The sequence below is a fragment of the Neomonachus schauinslandi genome, chromosome 13 (genome assembly GCF_002201575.2).
Source record: "Neomonachus schauinslandi chromosome 13, ASM220157v2, whole genome shotgun sequence".
In the NCBI taxonomy this organism is placed as follows: Eukaryota; Metazoa; Chordata; class Mammalia; order Carnivora; family Phocidae; genus Neomonachus; species Neomonachus schauinslandi.
In genome coordinates this window covers 56,155,386-56,177,517 of record NC_058415.1, presented here as the reverse complement: position 1 = coordinate 56,177,517, position 22,132 = coordinate 56,155,386, and the positions used below count along the sequence as shown (strand labels likewise).

General features: G+C 44.4%; 2 protein-coding genes across 3 annotated transcripts in view; both read right to left on the bottom strand.

Moving 5' to 3' along the window:
* Window positions 1–7,298: 7,298 nt before the first annotated feature.
* Window positions 7,299–22,132, bottom strand: part of NFX1 (nuclear transcription factor, X-box binding 1) — a 72,888-nt gene continuing 58,054 nt past the window's right edge. Inside the window, exons 17-24 of one of the 2 annotated variants that reach the window (XM_044920797.1) lie at window positions 21,466–21,539; window positions 20,089–20,190; window positions 19,520–19,561; window positions 11,602–11,700; window positions 10,976–11,042; window positions 9,711–9,856; window positions 8,867–8,971; window positions 7,299–7,669 (exon numbers count right to left, since the gene is read on the bottom strand). In XM_044920797.1, coding sequence (XP_044776732.1) covers window positions 7,597–7,669; window positions 8,867–8,971; window positions 9,711–9,856; window positions 10,976–11,042; window positions 11,602–11,700; window positions 19,520–19,561; window positions 20,089–20,190; window positions 21,466–21,539 — 708 coding nt within the window. In that variant the 3' untranslated portion in view covers window positions 7,299–7,596. The remainder of the gene's footprint in view (window positions 7,670–8,866; window positions 8,972–9,710; window positions 9,857–10,975; window positions 11,043–11,601; window positions 11,701–19,519; window positions 19,562–20,088; window positions 20,191–21,465; window positions 21,540–22,132) is intronic. The other variant, XM_044920798.1, reaches the window with a different exon arrangement.
* On the bottom strand, window positions 13,739–14,486 carry LOC110581802 (dnaJ homolog subfamily C member 15-like). Its single transcript, XM_044920800.1, has one exon. The coding sequence runs from the start codon at window positions 14,388–14,390 to the stop codon at window positions 13,938–13,940; it is 453 nt and encodes a 150-aa protein (XP_044776735.1). The 5' UTR covers window positions 14,391–14,486; the 3' UTR covers window positions 13,739–13,937.

The window sequence follows — 22,132 nt, the reverse complement described above, 5'->3', positions numbered from 1 at the left end:
TTGTAACCGCGCCCTTAGCTCTGCTGTCACACACACACACACACACACACACACTCTCTCGCTCTCTCTCTCCTGTAACCGTGCCCTGGCTGGATCCAGGAGATGCATCTGTGTAGCTCTGGGAGCCAGGTTGGGATATGAGTCATGGAAGTCCTGTTCAGCTCCCATTCTCCCAGGCCCTAGCCCAACACAAACTGGCTGTGTGACCTGGACGGAACCCCTCCTCTCTCTGAGTCTCATTTTCCCTATCTGTGCATGAGGCTTGGATTTGTTGGTGTCTGCGGGGAGACCCCAGCTCTGACTTCTTCCAGTACTTTGCAGTCTCATGTCATGACCTCACTTCCCGTCCCCCACCCCAACTGAGGCTGTGGTTGAAACGGGGACAGGGTAGGGCAGGAACAACTCCCAGCCCCAGGCCAGGCCACTTCAGGACTTTGCAGATGAAGGTTTGCTCCTCACCGTGGTAGTCCTGGCTTTGGGAGAGCCCCTCACTCCCTGTCCTTGCCTGTTCTCCCCACTCAGGGCCTCCGAGGACAGGCACCCACAGGCAGCACGCCAGTCGGGCTAGTCTGTCTCCTCCCTCAGATGGGGTCCTGCAGCCCAGAAAGAGATGGGAGCAGCCATCTCGGGCCAGGCTGGGGTCCTGTGGCCCCTCAGAGCTGTGCAGCCTGACCCATGGCTATGTACCTACCTCTGTGCTGACCCTGAAGTGGGAAAGAGGTATGACCCAGTTCTCCGGGGTGCCGCAGGGCCCATACTGTGGCCCCTGAGAGCACAAAGAGGGCAGCCAGGCTGGATGCAAATCCTGGCTCTTACCACTCACTAGCTGACTGACTTTAGGTAAGACAGGATAATAATAGCTCCCACCTCACAAGGCTGCTGGGATGAGAAAATGAGTCTGCCTGGCATGTGGGCAGTGCGTTCCCTGTTGCCATGCTACACCCTCCTGTGGTCCTCACATCATCATGCCCATCTTACATCCAAGGAAGCTGAGGCCTGGGGAGATTGGCTTGGTAAGGGGTAGACAGTAGGGATTCCAGTCCTTACCAATATGGCCTTGCCTAGTTTTTTTGTTTGGTCTCTAAATTGTGAAATACATCCTATAAATATGCATATATAACATACAGGTACAGTTAAAATAATGAAACACTCAAAAAACAAAGACCCCTAATGAACAAATAACCCCAAACACTCAAGTGCCCTCCACTGAGCTTTGGCATGTTACTGAACCTCTCTGGGCCTCAATTTCCTCATCTGTAAAATGGGGATAATGAAGCTCAAGGCGAGGTGCTTCAGGTTTCAATTTTGCCCTTGACACTTTGCTGTGATGAAGCAGAGTGAGGAAGAATTTGCCAGAGGTCCTGGTCTCCCCTTACGTCTGTGTTCAGGAGTCAAGGGGGTGGGTGGGTGCTGGAGGGTGTGTGCAGGGGCTCCTGGAGGGGATGCTTATGCTCTTGGCCCAGTTGGGGGTCTTAATAAGGGCGGTTGGAGCTTCATAGGCTGGGTCAGGGGCAGAGAGAGAAGACACACAGCTCAGAGCCAGGTACACCCAGGCACACAGATGAGGTCTTAAATCTGGGACTGATCCCTTGAGTCCTCCAGGGACCCAACAAAATCCCCATCGGCTGGTAAGGAGGATTCCTCAGATGGGGGTCACAAAAGGCCCTTGGCACAGCCCAGCCAGGTCCAGCAAGAATGTGTTCCTGTCCTCCCCACTGCCCCAGAACCCCCACTCTATTCTGGCCTCTTGCCCCAGGTCGAGGACATTAGGGAGAAGATGAACTTCTAAGGGAGAATCAGTGCTGGGGTAGGAGAGACTGGAAAGTAGTGTATATACTAGGAGAGAGTTTGGAGGTTGGACATGCTGAACTGGAGGTGTTTGTGGGGCATCCAGGGATAAACACAGGCTGGGCTAGAGATAGAGCTTCTAAGTCCAGAAAGGCACATGAAGGCTTGCAGATGGATGAGGTGGCCCAGAGAGAGATGATGGAGTCCTAGAGAGTACCCATGTTTAAGAGATGGCTAAAGGGGAGGAGGCAGCCAAGGCCCATGATCTCCCCTGGCCCCAGGAACCCTAATTGACTTGTACTATGGGGCCAGCCCCTTCTCTCAGAAGGTTCAGAACGGTCAGGCAAGCAAAAGAAGCCCAGACTGTCCTAGGCAACCAGGAGAAAAACTCCAGAGACCCCCACCACACAGGACTTTCCTGTAGCACTGAGTCCTCCAACTTCAACCCCCAGCTCTGGCTCCAGAAATGTCTGACTCCTGCCCTGTCCTCAGCTCCCTGCCCTCTAGATGATGGAGTGCCCAGAGTACAGTCCTTAGACCTCTTCTCTTTCACCCTCCTTCCCAACGTGACCTTACCAGCCTGTAAATACCATTATATGCCAACAGCTCCCCAAATTAGATCTCCTGTCCAATCCTGTTTCCAGACTTTAGATTCCCATGTACAACCACCCACTGAACAGATTTTCATCCCTCAAGCCTGCTCCTCCCACACTCTTTCCTATCTCAGTAAATGGCAAATTCTGTCTTCCGTTGCTCAGGCCAAAATCTTTGAAGTCGTCCCTGACTCCATTCTCTCTCACACCCCACCCACACCCCAGCTGTTAGCAAACCCTATAGGTGTTACCTGCAAAATTATCTAGAAACCAACCACTTCTCATCACCCCACCATCACCCAGACCTCTCTTGGATTAAAGAAGTGGTCTTCTGATCATCTTCCAGCCTTTTTGCTGAGTCACCTCTATAGTGTAGTCTCAATACATCAGCTGGAATGTTCCTTTCAAAAAATAAGCCAAATCACATCCTTTACTCCTCTGCCCTAAGCCTCCCAATGGCCTCCAGGCCCCTGCTTCTTTCTCCCTATTCATTCCCCTACAGCTGGATGGCTATGCTGTTCCTTCAAGGTACATGGGATGTTTCCACCATTGAGCCTTTGCAATGGCTGTTCCCTCTGGCTGGGATGTTCTTCCTTCAGATATCTGCGTGACTTATGTTTTTCCCCGTGCTTACGCTGTTTATGTCAACAAACAGAAAACAGTATTTTAAAAAAATGGAGAGGTAATAATTTTTAAAGATACTGGTTATAAACTCTACTAAAAAGTTTTAAGTAAGAGTTTTTGAAGCAAAGTGGAACCGCTACCCCACCACTCCCCAGGCTCCTGGTTTGGGGATACATACTGTCCCTTAGCAGCCATTCTAGGAAAAGTCCCATTTTCTGGGGGTTGCTGGTGTTCCCTACATTAGAACACAGTATAAACTTCCATCCCACCTGTCCTGACCTGCCAGATATTGCAGTCCCAGACTCCAAGGTAAACTGTGTGTGTAGTGGAGGACACAGGTTTTGGAGTCCGGCCTTACAGGAATTTCAGATCCCCAATTATTCATTGAGTGATCTCGGGCAAGGGACCTAACTTCAACCTTTACCCATTGGTAAAATGGAGATAGTAATATATACTTCAGGGGCACCTGGGGGATGCCATTGGTTGAGCATCTAACTTTTGGTTTCGGCTTAGGTCATGATCTCATCAGTATCGTGGGATCAAGCTCTGTGTTGGGCTCCGTGCTCAGTGGGGAGTCTGCTTGAGATTCTTTCTCTCCCTCTCTCCCAGGAGGCTATGCCTTATGAAGAGTTACCACATAAAGCCTGAGGCTGAGGGTGGCCCGGGCCACTGGGAAGGGCTCCAAGGAAATCCTGTTTGGGGAAGACAGTTGCCCTTTCCTTGAGGACTCAGATACCTCCCGACCTAGATTCCAGTCTTGGCCTGGCTCACACTGAGAGTGACCCCATGGAGCCTTGCCCCTTCTGGGCTAGGCCTTTGTAGACTGAGGGGTTGGGCTAACTTAGAGCTCTTTGGGGATTTGTGGGCTCTAAAAAGCCATGAGAGATCGTCTGGGGTATCTGTGCTGAGGTCAGGTAGGGAGCTTGGGAGGAAGAAATTTCACAATGGGTATGGCTGGGCATATGAAAGGACTGATGAGGAAGGCAGGTCTGTGAAGGTGACCAGGCATTCACACCCCAATTTTAGAAGAGAAGGCACACTAGCAGGTTATCCTTAGAGAACAAGGTCTCCAGGCTTTCAGGCATGAAGCAAGAAGGCTGACACCATGATGGAAGGATCCCCTCCCCCAAACCTAAATCACAGGACCCACTGTTTGAGACTTTGAACCTCTCCTACAAGACTGACATTCTTTCTTCCCCTCCCGTGGTCTGCTCTCTGGCCTGTCCAGGACAGGATCCAGAGCTGCTTCACACAGACCCCTGCAATCAGGAGGGCTGCTTTCATCTCCAAGCCTGAATACAACCTCCCACTGCACCTCAGACTGGCACCACTGTTGAAAGGAGCCAGCCCTGCCTGACAAGCCAGAGGGAATTCCAGAGATAAGAACTTGGGTCTCTGAAAAGCTCTGGCCCCATAAAGAACCTCCTGCTGAAGGAGAGGGCGGCCCTGGAAGGGGAAGCGATGCTATCACCTGATTCTCAGGGAGCAGTAATGTGGGGTCGTCACCCATGGGATTCCTCCACGAATGGATTCCTTTAGTCCACATGTAAATTCTTGCCTAAGGCCACTGCTCAGTGGAGAATCTGCCAAACCCATGAGAAAGGAGCTTCCCCTTGCTGAGGGGGCCTGGGGCCCCTTTAGTGATCCGAGGGGTGTTAGCTCCCCGATGACCCCAAGCATCCTATCCAATCTCCTGAATCTCTTCCCTTTGCAGCACTAACCCCCATCCTCATCTTTCACTTGGATCACTCCCTATAGCTCTTTCCTGGGTCTCTTGCCTCAAAGTTAATCCTCCAATCCCTTCTATACGCTCTGCTGGAGACACTGCTCTAGAACTGGGCGGGCAAACTAAGGTCCTTGGCCAAATCCAGCCTGCTGCCTGTTTTTGTACAACCCATGAGCTAAAAATGGTTTTAGCTGGGAAAAAAATGATATTGTGACATGAAAAATTGTAAGAGATTCTAATTTCAGTGTCTATAAAATAAGGTATTGCGGGGACAGAGTCATGCTCATTTGATTATGTATTGTCTGCGGCCACTTTGACATCACAATGGCAGAGTTGGGTAGCTGCAACAGAAACTCTAAGACTCACAAAGCCTAAAATATTTCCTATTTGGACCTTTACAGAAAACATTTGCGGACTCCCACTCTGGATCAAAAATCCAGTCATGCCATTCTCTGCTTAGGACCCTCCAGTGGCTCCTTGTGGTTCTCCACAGCTGACCCCTTCCTACCTCTCCAGCCTCATCACCTGTCCTTCCAGTTGTCTGCCCACTCTGAACAAATAACCGTTCTTCAACCCCACCACAAACCACATCCCTGGGCTTGTCTTACGCTATTTATCTTTCCTTGGCATGCTTCTCTTCTTCTTCTAATGGCAGACTACCATCTTAAGACTCAGCCCAAATGTTTCCTCCCGTTTCCCTTCTCCCAACCACGAGAGCTAACCCACTCCTACCACGTCACAGGAAACTCCTCTTATGGCTCTACTCAGCTTTTAATAACAGACTAATGACTTATTTGTAGATGACCAATTCCGTTATAAATATTTGTTCAGGTATGTGTCCTCTGCTGGATTACTAACTGTGAAGAACAGGCCACAGCCTTAGCACAAGGCTGCACGTGGTGGGCACATAAGCATTCTCCAGAAGAGGTCTGTTTAGCATTCTATACTTTTACTTAGCTAATAGTATGGAGGAAGAAGATGCTTATATATTTTCCAGATACTATCTTTTTTTTTTTTTTTTTTTAAGAGAGGGAGGGAGACAGAGAGAGGTGGGTGGGGGAGGAGCAGAGGGAGGACAGACAGAATCTTAAGCAGCCTCCACGCCCAGAGCAGAGCTCATCTCATAACCCTGAGATCATGACCTGAGCTGAAATCAAAAGTCAGAAGCTTAACGGACTGAGCTACCCAGGTGCCCCTCATTTTATTTTTTTAAGTAAACTCTACACCCCACATGGGGCTTGAACTCATGACCCCAAAATTAGAGTCAGATGCTCTACCAGCTGAGCCAGTCAGGCACCCCCAAGTATCATTTATATAAACTTTTAGCATTCATGATAGATCAGGCACCTACATGTATCTGATCTCATTTAATCTTTACAACGACCCTGCTAAGGCAGGTGGATACCTCCATTCCATCAAGTGGCGAGTTATGTGGCACAGCTGGCATCTAGAATCAGGTCTCCTGCCTCCTGAATTCTGAGATGTTCTTCACGAGCAGGTCATCCATTGAACCGCTGCTTCAAAGATGTTAACAGATGCTCGTGGGCTTCCTGCTCTGTTTGGGGCCACTGACCCTGTGCTAAATGAGTCGAGAGAGAGGAGGTTTTGTAGTTTTCCATCTCCTCCCTCCAGTTGCTTCTTCTTGTTCCTGTACCTGCTGCCTCTCAAGGCAGACTGTCTGGGTCAGGACCAAAGGGTGGTCCTGCTCTTCCTATGAAAACTAAGTGCCAGTTTTGTGACGTCACTTCTGAAATCCGTTGCTCTGGGGCTTGGGCTTGCTCTGGACAAAGAAGTTGTTGCAAGTCTGGCCTCCAAGCTGGAAGGGTGCCACGGCAGAGAGGGCCAAACTAATGTTAACTGTCAATGCACCTGCCTTTACAAAAGACTCAAGAATGCCTCCAGAGGGCTGTTGGGATAAGCCCTGGACTGTCCACATACTTCTGTGAATATTTAAACAGAAGTCCAGAGCTCAGAGACAAGGAGAGCCAATACAGCTGCTCCAGGCCTGGGAGAAAGCAACACAGGAAAGGTAAATCTATCTGAGACTCTTTCTCAACCAAAGAGGAGTTAGGGCTACACTGGTCAGTACACAGAGGCCGCAGTGTGAACCTGGCAGGAGGAGGAGCTTGCTCTATGTCCTCTACCATCATAGCATATATAGCTAAACTGCAACAGGACAGGCTCGGTGATGTGGTATGAGCCACATCCCTGAACTCTAGAAAATGGAATTCTGTAAAGCACCCTGACCCCTTTTCTAGGTCTAGAACTGATGGCATTAAGAACCCCTAAGATCAATTCAGCCAGATAGACCTATGAGAGTTTTTGGCAAAAGACTCAGATAAGATAGCTAGGTTTAACACAACACGTGTGATTCTGGATGTGTTTGGTATTTTGGACTGAGAAGTTCACTTGTGTCTTTCCAAAGATTGTGATCAGTTTGGATTAATCCAAAAAATGAGGTGCAGCTAATGTTGCAGGCATTTTTAAGAGGAGGATGGATAATTGGGACAATTGAGGCTTTGACTAAGTGCCACTTTCAGGCTAAAATTCTGGTTTGTTCAAATCAAACCCAATGTTCCCCCGGCCCTCTGAGCAATCAGTGATGGTGGAGCCTCTGCAAATACATGACTGAATCACTAGTGACCATCTAGTCAGAGATCTGGCTGTACTGAAACACTTTATACAGACAGAAGAGAGGACAAGGGAATTTCTGACACACTCATGCTTTGGACTTATCAGTACAAGACAGTATGTGAGACTGTGTGTGAGTCCACCAGGCAGTTGGGAACAAGCATGATTTATCTGCTGGCAAACAAGTCTCCATCACACCTAATCATTCTTTTATCTAAGTGCATCTTGATCTTCTCAGTCCTGGACATCAAAGTAGTCAATTACTGGTTCCTTGGCTATTTTCTGTAAATTACTGCTTGCAGGATTCCTGAAAAGCAAACAAAGAATGATCAATCTTTTCCTGTTTGGGGGAAACAGACTGAAGTCTTCAGAAAGTTAAGGATCAGCCAATTTGCCATTTGCAAAGCTTTGATAAGATAGGGGGGCCCACATGAGCTGGGAATTATTAAAATTTGGTGATGGGCACACAAGGGTTCACTGTATTAACATATTCTCTACTCTAAAAGTTTTCCACAATAAAGTTTTATACAAAAATAAAGCAAACAAAGGGAAAAAAAGATAGCTTGGCATAAACAGGCCAAAGATCCCACATGGTTATGTTGAGGTAGTACTGGACACAGCTGTGGAATAACATGTGGAATACCTTCACATTTCCCAAACCACTGCCCACATGGATATGGAGCTGGGCTGACTAGAATCCAGGCCGTCTGCTCTCCAGGGGTGAAGCAGGGCTGGTCCTGGGGAACTACACTGATCTAGACAATCCTTGCCAAGGTTATGCCCAATGGGCAACACCTAGCTGTCCTGTCCAGTCTTTGGGAACACTGCTTGCTAAGGCCATCATGGTGACCCTGTAAACTGCCCTTCCCGCCCTCCCAGAGGTTCTGTGTAAGAGGTTCTGGTAGGGCTGCTGTGTGGAAGGCCAGGACAGCATTAGGGACCCTGCTGGGTTTTAGAGCAACTTTCAGCAATGCTGCCTCAGTCACAATAAGGGAAAAAGGGATGGTGCTTCTTCCCTGCTCCTAAGACTTGCTGCTTGCCAATGTGGTTTTTTCTCTTTAAATCATGAAAATATGTTTTTGTTATAAAAATTATTTAAACCATACAGAAGTAGACAGGTCAAAACACAAAAGTCTCTACCTTCACTGCAACCCCGCCCACTAGCTGACTTTCACCTCCACAATAACTTTGTGAACCATGTGATGTTCCTAAATCCTCTGGTGTGACAGACTGAATCCACTTCCCACTGTCACCACCTACACCATGGAAATTATGTCCAGTGACTTTTCCCCAGAGGGGAAGTGGGCATTACGAACATCAAACTTGGGACCCCTCAGGCAGGAACAAATGTCTGACATCCCAGTCAAACCTTACTAATTTGAACAAAGCACCCCAAGGCCAGGCCTGAGAGGTCGCCAATGGCTGGTGGAGTCCCAGACAGTTCAGCCCCTGCTGGCTTCTCTGAATAGACAGGGCCTTTGGAAAGCAGCTGAAGGATCCTTACTTGTCTGTCTGATGTCTGTGATGAGGAATTGGTGGTGGAGGTCGTGACTGCATTTCCCTTTCAAGGACACATGTCAGCGTGCTAGGAGGACAAATGGACTTCCCTCTGATAAAAGTCAGAACACAAAGTATTGAAAAGTGAGAATTGTTTGTGGAGACAGGCAGACTGCTGGAAATCCAGTCATGACTTTCACTGTGCTGCTGCTGAGGGCTCTGATGTGATCCATCCCCTCTCAGGCATGGTCACCTTCATTTAACCCTCGTCCTTCCACTCACCTCTGCCTGGGCCTGTTACCTGCTCCCTCTCATCCCATGCTCAAGTTTTCTTCATTGGTAAGGACCTACTCTGTCAGGTTCTGACAGTGATCCTAGATCCTCCCTGTCACTTCCCAGCTCACACTGCAGCCTCAGTTTCTTCTACTGGCAAACACTGTTTACGGGGGATGCCCTGAATCAGAGTCCAGCATTTTTTGCTTTCATCATGCCGGAGGACAAGGGAAAAAGGGACAGACAGATGGGATGGGCAGGCACTCAAGCCAGGCCCTCAGGGTCTGTTCCCTGGGCCTGAGGAAATGCTGCCTCCAGTGTTGCTCATGAATCAGGGCAGACAAGAGCCTTGTGTGTCTTTAGGCATGTCTGTCCTGGGGACTGAAGCATGGGCTTTGCTCTCTGGTTCAGACCTTTAGATCAGACTTCTGATCATGTCAGAAAGACTAGCCCAGAAGCAGATTTTCTATCTATTCTTCTAGGAGAGGAATTAAGGCAAGCAAATGTTGGTAGACCTTGCTTCCGAGGTTCAGCTTGCCGAAATGAGCATTCCTCCTGTGATGGCAAGATCAACCCACCTGACTGCAGTGACCACGACATTGCGCTTTGGTTCACTGTCATAGCTCACGCTCTCCAGGCCATACACTTGGGCCAGGTCGTGGATGATCCGGCGGTGGTCTCTGTTCATGGGAGGGAAGCAGTGGCTCTTCTTACTATTCTTTCCCTGTATTGAGGGAAAAGATGACTGATTGATAAAATCATCCTGCAAACAGAATATACTTACAAAGGTCCAAAACAGCTGGGTCAACAAAGAGGTGGCTGAGTTTTAGAGGCCCACAGTATACAGTATTTTGCTGGCTGCTAAGCAAGCCGAGGGGTTTGGGAGGATGAGATCTGATGCACTTCCTTCATCTATTATTTGAGCCGCAATAGTAGCAGCTGGCCAGGGTTAGTAAGTGAAAAGAAACTAGGTGGACAGTATAATGGTTCCTCCTACTGGGCTGGTAACTGGGGAGTAAGTGATATACCCAAGAAATGACTAAATAAATTGAAGACCTAAAACAAGACAGTCTCATTTCTTATAAAAATATATTCTACACTAAAAATCATGAGTGTGCAGGTACAGACACACTAGCAGGGAAATACATTTGCACAGGTTTCCTAGTTAGAGAGGAACAATGATCCCATTTTTTCCTTCATGTTAGTATCCTGGGAAGTGGGAACAGAGGGAACGAAGGGAGGAAGAGCAGGGGCTAAGGGAGATGGTGGGAAGGAAATCCACCTTCATTAGATATGGAACTAATACAGGCATCTCATCCTCATTCACGGTCCCCACGGAATAAAGAGGGAGCCACCCTGAGGTTGGCTGCTTCTGACTAAAAGACTTTTCCCTTAAAGCTATCTCCAGGACAAGGGCTCTAGTCATTCAACTTTTGATCCTTACCCAAGGGTTTCTACTCTGCCTGGGGGGTAATAAAGAACCAGTGTGCCCTATCATACAACAGCCCCCCAGAGACTATGTCTTCCTAAGTACCCAACAGTCATTCAGCTGTCACTACTGAATGCCTCTGGCTTTCCAGAGCTTCTTCACCCAATCTTAGCCACTGAGCTAAGATTTTTTATTTACGCTGAATTTGATGGAGCATATCTTTGCTGAACCAGGACAAGGCTTCCATGGATGTTATAATGGCTGGGCTTTTGGGAAAGATAAGGATCGTCAAGAAGTTGTGACATTTTCCTGTAACTACTCTACACTGATGGTGTTTCTGGGACTTGATTTTTTTTTTTTTTTTTAATCAAGCTAGCCTTAGAGACATGTCCAGTTGGATGTTTTGACTTCAACCTTATTCACGGCCTCCACAAGGGCTTCCATTTCTTTTTCAATGTCACTGACAAACTTTAAATCCTTCCTGAAATGAGAAATCACCACAGTTAATTTCATCTGTTCCTGCTCTTTGAGACTCCCTTCCACCCACACTCTCTGCCCTAACCTGCAGACAATGAACAATGTGGGCGGAAAAATGGCAAAGGTCAGGAATTGTCAGATAACAGAAGACTGTGAATAACAAAGGAAGAGAAAAAGAAAACAAGTATGAGAAAGGAGATGATGGGAAGGAGAAAGAGCTGTCTGGAGGGTCAGGACACAGGAGGAAAATAACAGCTATTACTGCCCAAGTGAGGGCCCATGTCGGCAGCCAGAGATCTCTCAGGTCAGGCTAGTCCAAGCCCTAGGAGCCCCAAACTTCTACTACAGGGTCCACACACCCACACCCCATGCTCAATTCTTCAAGGGGACAATTGTGAGAAACCAAGAAAGGATTTTTATTAAGCATCATATAATCTCTTATAATAGATATATAAGTTAACTGGCTCAATCACAGAGGAGTACGTATTAGATACTACAACTTAAAAGACCAAACACTCTTGTAAGCCAAAATTAAGAAAGCTGGTAACAAGTTACATACATACCTGGCATCGTCTTTTAAACTGTCACTGAATTTTGACCCTGAAGAACGTACATTGAAAGGATCGGAATCCTCACTAATATGAAATGCCTCTGCTAACCGCCTGAAAATAAGAGAGAAATAAGTAAATAAAAGGAAAGGGGAGGAAAACTTCTTATAGTAACACAGAGTGCCCACCATGTCCTAAGTTCTTTATACATTAATGATGCCATTTCGGCAAACCCAATTATTAAGGAAGGAATAACAACAACCTGGGACAAGATATGAGTTTGTCTTCCTAGAATAAAATAAACAAGACAAATCTATGTGGGTCTTGAGTGAACCAAATGGACTGACACTGGCAGCTTGGGTTATCTGGAAGAGAAGGGGGGCGGGGAATGAGAGCACTGGGAGTGGTCAGTGGGGGATAGCATGGCAGTCTCTGAGGTTTTACCTAAACAACAGATACATAAAGTAGACACATAAACATTAAAATTAGAATCACCTTACAGAAAATCTGGAAAATAAAGGGAAGAATTCCATTAACAACCTAAGCACTATATTTTATTACACTTCCTTTCAGATTTTTTTCCCTTTAAGTCATTGCAATTAGGGTATATAAAACTTGGCATCTGGGGCACCTGGGTGGCTCAATCAGTGGAGCATGTGACTTGTGATCTCCAGGTTATAAGTTCGAGCCCCACGGTGGGTGCAGAGATTACTTAAAAAATAAAATCTTAGGGCGCCTGGGTGGCTCAGTCAGTTGGGCATCTGCCTTCAGCTTGGGTTGTGATCCCAGGGTCCTGGGATCAAGTCTCGTATTGGGCTCCTTGCTCGGTGAGGAGCCTGCTTCTCCTTCTGCCTCTGCTTGTGCTCTCTCTCTTTCTCGCGCTCTCAAATAAATAAATAAATCTTAAAAAAAAACTTAAAGAAAAAAACCCTGAAAAACCCCAACTTGGCACCTTTCTTCACCTATCATTATATGATTGGCATTTCTCATATTACTATTTGTTTTTCACATTTACTGTTTTTTTGTTTTTTTTTTTTAAAGATTTTATTTATTTGACAGAGAGAGACACAGTGAGAGAGGGAACACAAGCAGGGGGAGTGGGAGAGGGAGAAGCAGGTTTCCTGCCAAGCAGAGGGCCCGATGTGGGGCTCGATCCTAGGACCCTGGGACCATGACCTGAGCCGAAGGCAGACGCTTAATGACTGAGCCACCCAGGCACCCCACACATTTACTGTTTTAATAGCTACATAATCTTCTAATTATGTATATACCAGAATTTACTTAAACATTCCCTAGTTTCTGGGCGCCTGAGTGGCTCGGTTGAGCAACTGCCTTTGGCTCAGGTCATGATCCTGGAGTCCCTGGATTGAGTCCTGCATCGGGCTCCCTGCTCAGCGGGGAATCTGCTTCTCCCTCTGACCCTCCCCCCTTTCATGTGCTCTCTCTCTCAAATAAATAAAATCTTTAAAAAAAAAAATTCCCTAGTTTAACAGTTCCCCAGTTTCTGAATATTTTAAGTGACATAATATCACTGGGCAAAAAACTTTTAAGGTTATTTCTCTTGAAAATATTTCCAGTTGTGAGATTACCAGGTAAGATGGTATGGATGTCAGACTCATGAGCAACACAGTCTGAGAGCTTTCCACAACTGCCCATTTGTGTTTTGACTGCCAGTGGACGAGTCTCATGGCACCTCATCAACACCCAGTTATGTCTTTCTTTTATAAAGAGAGATAAAATTCAGCTTAGCACTTAGTACAATTTTTGCTCACACTGAGAAAAGGGTCTCTTGCAAGTTTAATGCCCGTAAGAATCTGGTTTAAGCTTAATTTTGAAATTTTCGAGAGAAATTCTCGAGAGATTTTTTGATGTTTTGATTAGTTGGCCACAAATTCAAATTTAAACACTTATTAATAAAACATATCTGTGGGCTGAATTTGGCCTGCCAGTTTTCATTTCTTGCAATAGAATATATGTTTGCAACTTTACTTTTTTTTTTTAAGATTTTATTTATTTGTCAGAGAGACAGAGCACACAAACAGGGGAAGCGGCAGGCAGAGGGAGAAGCAGGCTCCCTGCTGAGCAAGGAGCCTGATGTGGGACTCGATCCCAGGACCCTGGGACCATGACCTGAACCAAAGGCAGACGCTTAACCAACTGAGCCACTCAGGCGTCCCTGTTTGCAACTCTTTTTTTTTGATTGTTAATCTTTTATTATTATATACCTTAATAGTGGAATAAATGATTGTGGTCAGTGCATGTATGAAAATTATGAACACCATGGTTTAGACTACTTTGCAGGACTTGTTTTATATTCCCCCCCTTTTTTCCTTCAGAATGATTCTTAAACATCAATCAATGTTTTGTGGTGCTTCTGGCAAGTCTTTTGCATTATTTATTTTGGTTGCTAAGTAAGGAGATCCACCTTTATCTGGGTGATTCAAAATCATGATTCTCCTATGAGCTGTTCTAATCTTGGCCTTGCCAGCAGATGGGCTTATACCCAAAGTAAGACTAGCTTCTCGCCTACTCATTTTCTGTTTAAATCCTCCTTTATAGTAGGATGAAAGGCTAGGAGTGGAAATCTTCTTCGCCGTTTCTGTGATTACTTGTTCTAGAGGCTTCCAGATTTGAAATGCATAGCGACCTGCAAATGCAAGAGCTGCAACACCCAGTCCTACAGCTATCAAACTTCTTGCCAGTCCCTGGTCCATGTCCGCGTCCGGCCGTTTAGTTGCCGGTGGCGAGTACTCGGTGTAGCGCAGACCCTTGCTGGCAGCGGCAACGCCACCATGGGCAGCCATGGCAATGCGACGTGGGGAGACTCGGTGCACCGCAGCGTTACCTGTTTGCAACTTTAGATGGTACTTTTTTAAGATTTAATTTTTTAATTTTTTTTTTTTAAAGATTTTATTTATTTATTTGACAGAGAGAGAGAGAGCACAAGCAGGGAGCGGCAGGCAGAGGGAAAAGGAGAAAAGCAAGCTCCCTGCTGAGCAAGGAGCCCGATGTGGGGCTCGATCCCAGGACCCTGGGATCACAACCTAAGCCGAAGACAGACGCTTAACTGACAGAGCCACCCAGGTGCCCCTGAGATTTTTAATTTTTAAGAAATAATCTCTACACCTAACATGGGGCTCGAACTCACAACGCTGTGATCAAGAGTTGCATGCTCTACTGATTGAGCCAGTTGGGCACCTCATATTTTCTTTTTTAAATTGGCATTTTTTCCCCCCTAGGTCAGTGGGTATTTAAGAAAGAATCTCTATATAGTGAGGACCATCATAGGTTATCACTCTAAGATGGAGGAGAAATTCAAAAGGCCTTCAAAAACAGAGAGCCAGTTAGTTCTTCTTCTTCTTAAGATTTTATTTATTTGAGAGAGAGAGAGGGGGAGAGAGAGAGCACAAGTCGGGGAGAGGGAGAGGCAGGCTCCCTGCCAAGCAGGGAGCCCGATGCAGGGCTCGATCCCAGGACCCTGGGATCATGACCTGAGCTGAAAGCAGAGGCTTAACCGACTGAGCCACCCAGGCGCCCCAAGAGAGCCAGTTCTAATCAATAACTAAATTTACTGAGGATAACTAATAACTATTTGAATCCTCACAACAACTGTGGGAGGTACATACTGTCACTGTTTCCACAGATTTTAAGAAAATTAAAGCTTTAAAAGAATACATGACTTGCCGAAGGTCACATAGCTAAGTGATTTGTGAAGGCAGGATTCAAATCCAGGCAAACTGACTCTAGTCTACTATATAATACTGTCTCTCAACTACACAAAGGTGCATTTCCATGCTTTAGAGGCCTTCTGTGTATTCACTACAGCATTTCTGAATACTCATAACTCAGTTCACATTTTGCAGCTGAGAACATTGTGACTGATGGTTCTTAAAGGTCAAGAGTTTTGAACAGCAGTTATTATAGAGTTACCAAGGGAAATTTGGGCAGTGCTATTATTTATTATATACCTCCTACACATTTAGCCACTTAAAGAGGTACTGTTAATAATAGTGGAAAATCAAATTTCAAGATAAAATAGGACTATACTTTGGCTGCATTTGTCTAGCTATTTAACTTGAGAAATTTTCAAAGTGACAAAGTATCATTTTATAATGATAAAACCACTGTAAATTCAAAATATTGTAAGTAAAAAATGCATTTAATACATTTAACCTATCTTAAATGTGCTCATAACACTTACCTTAGGTTACAGTTGGGTAAAATCATCTTATATAAAGCCCATTTTATTTTTTAAGATTTTATTTATTTATTTGAGAGAGTGTGTGTGTGCATGCACGCACACGCAAGAATGGGGGAAGGGGCAGAGGGAGAGGGAGAGAATCTCAAGCAGATTCCCCACTGAGTGCAGAGCCTGACATGAGGCTCGACCCCATGACCCTGAGATCATGACCTGAGCTGAAACCAAGAGTTGGACACTCAACCGACTGAACCACCCAGGCACTCCACAAAGTCTATTTTATAATTAAGTGTTGAACATCTCATGTAATTTACTGAACAGTGTACTGAAAGTGAAAAACAGAATGGCTGTATGGGTACAGAATGGTTCTAAGTGTATGGGTTGTTTACCCTTGTGATTGCATGGCTGACTGGGAGCTGCAGTTTGCTGTCGCTGCCCAGTATCATAAGAGATCAGTATACTGAATATTGCTAGCCTGAGAGAAGATCAAAATTTGAGGCATGGTTTCTACTAAATGTGTACTGCTTTTGTACCACTGTGAATTTGAAAAATTGTAAGTTAATCACACTATAAGTTGGGGACTGTCTGTATACACCAGTTCACCTAAATTCTCCAATTGTTAACATTTAGAGGGCTATACCTTTTTATCAATCTCTGTTAGAACCAGGAAGTCTGCTGGTCACTGAATAAATGCCCCTTAATCTAATAAAGAGTATCCTCAAATAACTAACAGAAAACATCATATTTAGTGGTGAGATATTCAAAGCTGCCTGATGTCAGGAATGTCTATTATTACCACCTTCTATTCAACACTGTACTGGAGGCTCTAGCCAGTGCAATAAGGCAAGAAAAAGAAAAAAGTTAAGAACTGTAAAAAAATAAAACTACTATTATTGGAAGAGGGCATGAAACAGTAAGTGAATTTAGCAAGTGAATACAGGTCAACAAACATCAATTCTATTTCTGTACACCAGCAATAGGCAATTAGAAAATTATTTTTTTTTTTAGAAAATTAAAATTTAAAAGTGATAGAGGAAGGGAGAGGAGAAGGGGGAGAGGAAAAAAAAAAGTGATACAAGAAAAATTACCATTTATTTATTTATTTTTTTAAGATTTTATTTATTTGCGAGAGAGAGAGAATGAGAGACAGAGAGCATGAGAGGGAGGAGGGTCAGAGGGAGAAGCAGACTCCCTGCTGAGCAGGGAGCCCGATGTGGGACTCGATCCCAGGACTCCAGGATCATGACCTGAGCCGAAGGCAGTCGCTTAACCAACTGAGCCACCCAGGTGCCCCGAAAAATTACCATTTAAATAGGTGTCAAAAAACACCAAAAGCACGGAACAAGTCTACTGAAAGATGTGCAAAATCTGTACACAGAAAACTATAAAGTATTACTGAGAGAAATCAAAGAAGACAGGAATAAATGGAAGGATATACTTTGCTCGTGGATTAAGAGACTTAATATAAAAACGTCAAATCTCCCCCAATTGATCTATAAATTAAATACCAATTCAGTAAAAATCTTAGTAGGTTTTTTGGCAGATATTGATAAGCTCACTCTATAAAGTTTAAATGGAAATGCAAATGCCCAAGAATAGCCAAGTTAATCTTGAAGAACCATGCTTGAAGAGATATACTATCAGATATTAGGACCTTTACTGTGGGGCACCTGGGTGGCTCAGCCGTTAAGTGTCTGCCTTCGGGTCAGGTCATGATGCTAGGGTCCTGGGATCAAGCCACACATTGGGCTCCCTGCTCAGCGGGAAGCCTGCTTCTCCTTCTCCCACTCCCCCTGCTTGTGGTTCCCTCTCTCGCTGTCTCTCTCTCTGTCAAAGAAATAAATAAAATCTTTAAAAAAAAAAACAAAACACCTTTATTGTTATAAAGGTACCACAATTAAGAGAGTGTGACACTAGTGTGATGGAAGAGAAGGAACTCAGCAATAGATTCACACATAATATGAATACTTGATTTAAGACAAATGGCACTGGAAAGACTGGGAAAAGAACATCTTGGTAACAGTACTGGTCACATGGATATTCACATGGAAAAAAACTGAACTGTGAACTCTCCTTAAACTATGCTCAAAAAAATCAGTCCAGGGGCGCCTGGGTGGCTCAGTCGGTTAAGCGTCTGCCTTTGGCTCAGGTCATGATCCCAGGGTCCGGGGATCGAGCCCCATGTTGGGCTCCCTGCTCAGCAGGGAGTCTGCTTCTCCCTCTCTCCCTCTGCCTGCTGCTCTACCTTCTTGTGCTCTCTCTCTCTGTCAAATAAATAAATAAATCTTAAAAAAAAATCAGTCCAGTCAACTGTAGATCTAAACATGACAGGTAAAATGATACAGCTTCTAGACAATAAGAGTATAATCATGACCTCAGGATAGACAAATACTCCTTAAACAGGACATAAAAAACATTAGTCACTAAGGAAAAGATTGATAAACTGGACTACATTAAAATTAGAAACTTCTGCTTATCAAAAGATACCATTAAGAGAGTGAAAACTGAAAGCACGAAGTACAGGAAAATACAATATATAAAACCAACAAAGGATTCATATCCAAAATATATAAAAAACTCCTACTAATCAATATAAAAAAGACAACACAATTACAAAATAAACAAAAAAGTTGAACAGGCACTTCACAAAAAGGGATATCCAAATTGCGAATAAACATATAAAAAAGTATTCAACCTCACTAGTCATCAGGGAAATATAAACTAAAAGTTCAATGACATCCAGATATACATTCACAAGAATAGATTAAAATTTAAAAGACCAACAATTCTAAGAGCTAATATAAGTGTAGAGCAATGGAAACTATTACCCTGCTGGTGGGAGTATAATATGATACAACCATTTTGGATACCACTGCGTAGAGCTGACTAAAGCTGAACATATGAATACCCTATTAATCGGTAATTCTACTCCTAAGTTTGTAACTAACAGAAATGAGTATGTATATATAGCAAAGGGAATATACGGATGTTCTTAACAGAGCATTATTTGTAATAGCCCAATACTGATAACCACACACATACCTATTAATGGTAGAATGATAAATAAATTATAATATCTTAACATAGTAAAATATCATGGAGGAATGCAAATGAACAAAGTATTGCTACATGCAACAAGAGGAATATCACAAATGTAATTAAAGAAGCCAGACAAAAATAATACCAACTATAAGATTTCATCATTTATATAAAGTTCAAAACAGACAACACTAATCTAAAGTGTTAGAAGTCAGGATAGACATTTTATCTTTATACGAAAGATACATTTTACCTGTGTACGAAAGTGTTCTGGAAATTTTCTATTTCTTGACCTGGGTGCTGATTACACCACTGTATTTACTTTGTGATGACTTCTGTACACTTCTGAACTTTCTATATGTATGTTATACTTCAACATAAAGGTCATTAAAAAAATTTTTAGCTTCTTATCTCCACTGGAATCAGGAAGTCTGCCAGTCAGTGAATAAGTATGCTGTGACATGTGATGTTATACCATGCCCCAAACCAACAAGCTCATGTTTCAGAAATATGCTGAAATCACCTAAGTGGTTTATCCTTAGATATTTCAATTCCTGATGATCGAATTTCTCTTGATCTCCAATAGCAGCAAAAGACTCAGAGCAGGTGCTGAATGAATGCTTGAAAGGTTGCTCCCTCCTATTAATTTCACAGAGCTCAAGAACAAGTAGATAAAAAGCAGTTGAAATGACTTACTTTTTCCTTTCCAAGGCTAAACACTCCTCATCACACTCCAGCCTTGAGAAACAAATGAAAAAGATAAAGTCAGGGCACAGATTTTCATAGCTCCTACCCAGCAATAAGTTCTTTGTCAACCTGGAAACAGAGCAGACTCTGGCCAAAACAGGGTTGCACGAGGTCCCTCTCAAGGACAGGTGGGTGGGTCTCTGGGTTATGGGAATCAAATCTAGGAGTCCTCAGAAGGGCCTCAAAGTGTCCCCAATGTCCCAATGACCTAAGGACCTTCTGACAGCCCCACCCCCCTCTCTTGACACAGATGGTTCTCTGTGGGTTGGGCTGGACACATCTAGGTCTCTGCTCCCTCTGGCTACTGTTTGAAGAGAGGCCTGGAAAAGTCTCCTCTGGTCATAGCTATATCCTGAGTAAGATTTGTGGGATTGGAGTGAGGGTAGTCTCTTAACATCAAATGTCTGTTGGAACATCTACTGTGTGTGCAAGGCTTTGCTCTGGGAGATTGAGACAAATGAATGGTTCCTGCCCTCTGGAAATTAATTCTAACAGAAGACATACATTTTAAAAATTACCTGGCTTGGTGAATTTCCTTCTTAGTAATTAATTTGCTGATTTCCACTGAATCTCCAAGCTGCATGTCTGTTATTTTAGAGGCTATGGAAATAGCAGCTATTCTGAAGTATAAAAAAGAAAGGGAAGAAAAGGCATTGAAGTTTCCTAAGAATGTCCTAATACTAGGTATACAGAAGACTTCTTTCAAACTGAACCTACCACTGGACAATTGTGGGCCTCAGAAACCCACCTGCTATGAACTACCCATAGGTTTATGTCATATATCCTCAAATAGATTCTAAGCAGCTCCAGAAGAAGCAATGAGATAGTCTATTCAATCCCCCTTAAATATCCAGGCCTATGCCTGGCATTCAGTAAATAGTCAAACCCACTGATATCAAAGCCACTCTGATGTCTTCGTACTCCAAAAACTGTATCTCCATGACACATCTCTGCATGTAATCAGAGACAAACACAACCATCCATCCCTAATAGCTTCTCCTTACTGAGATCCTTTTCTGGCTACCCAGTCCCAGGATTTCAGGAGGCTGCAAAAACAATTCAGAGAACAGTCAGAAACCCCCACTACAGAGGAGGAGCACAGGACTTGGTCCTGGTTGTGCCACCACAAGTGGTGGGACGTTAAAGCAATTCATGCAACTTCAAGACATCATCCCTTCTGATCCCTTGGTGTCATAAGACCAGAAGGGAGAGAGAGAAAGAAAGAGGAGGAAAAATAAAAAGGTTATTTTACAAATGAAAGTTAGGGAAGGAAAGGGACACAAAGCAGTACTTTTTCTTTGAACCAGAAAAACTAGATTCTGGAAAATTTATTTATTTATTTTTTGTTTTTTTTAGGAAATCTTATTTTAAAAAACTTTCCAGGGGGCACCTGGGTGGCTCAGTCGGTTAAGTCTGATTCTTGATTTTGGCTCAGGTCGCATGATCTCAGGGTCATGGGATTGAGCCCTGCGTCGGGCTCCACGCTCAGCAGGGGAGTATGCTTAAGATTTTCTCTCCCTCCACCCCTCCCACCACCCCCAGCTTGTGCACACTCTTTCTTTTCTTTTTTTTAAAAATATCTATTTATTTATTTGAGAGAGAGAGAGAGCAAGTGCACAAGTGGGAGGGAGAGGAAATCTGAAGCAGACTCCACACTGAGTGCATAGCCTGACTCAGGGCTCTATCCCGTGACCACAAAATCATGACCGGAGCTGAAACCAAACACTTAACCGACTGAGCTACCCAGGTGCCCCTGCACAAGCTTTTTCTAAAAAAAAGAAAAAACTTTCCAAACTTGACAAAAGTTGCAAGGATTTGACAATAAACACACATATACACATGTGTACCTTCCGTAGACTGAGATCCACCGCTGTTAACATTTAAGTAGCACTAACCTTTGATAAGTACTGGATGCTTCGGAGCAAATCATCATCTCTTTTCTTCGTCCACATTCACACTGCAGCTCTATCTGAAATAAGATTAACATGGAGGGACTTTTAGCAGCACATGGAAACCATGTGAATAGGCAGGTTTCACTTTTAAAGCCTCTCTCAAATCCAACCATGGCAGAGAATACAGCCAGTGAGTGGCTACCCTTCAGGATGGAGGAAGCTAACCATGCACACAAACTGACAATGTGGTAGTGGACACACTAGGAGAACTGTTCACTCTACAGTGACTCTTTCTGGGAACTACTCCTGTCCTTAACCCTACCTGAAGGGGCAGGCCTAGAATGAAGTTTTTACCACTGAACCTGGCCAAGACCACCCAAAGCCTAATCAAGTCCACCTCATCAGTCTGCTTTCATCTCCTCAGGGAGGCCTTGCTTAGATCCCTTGGACCCGGCTAAGTTGCCCACTCACATGCCCTCACAGCACCCTCTACAAGGGTGTAACTTCCTGTTCACCACAGTCATAATTCATTATCTGAGTATTATCTGTCCCATCTAATTGAAGGGACTTTGTGTCTCCTGCTCACTGGTATAGCCCCAGCACCTAGCAAAACATCCTGCAAAAAACACTTATATATTTGTTGAATAAATGGAGCAGGCAATCGGAGTCT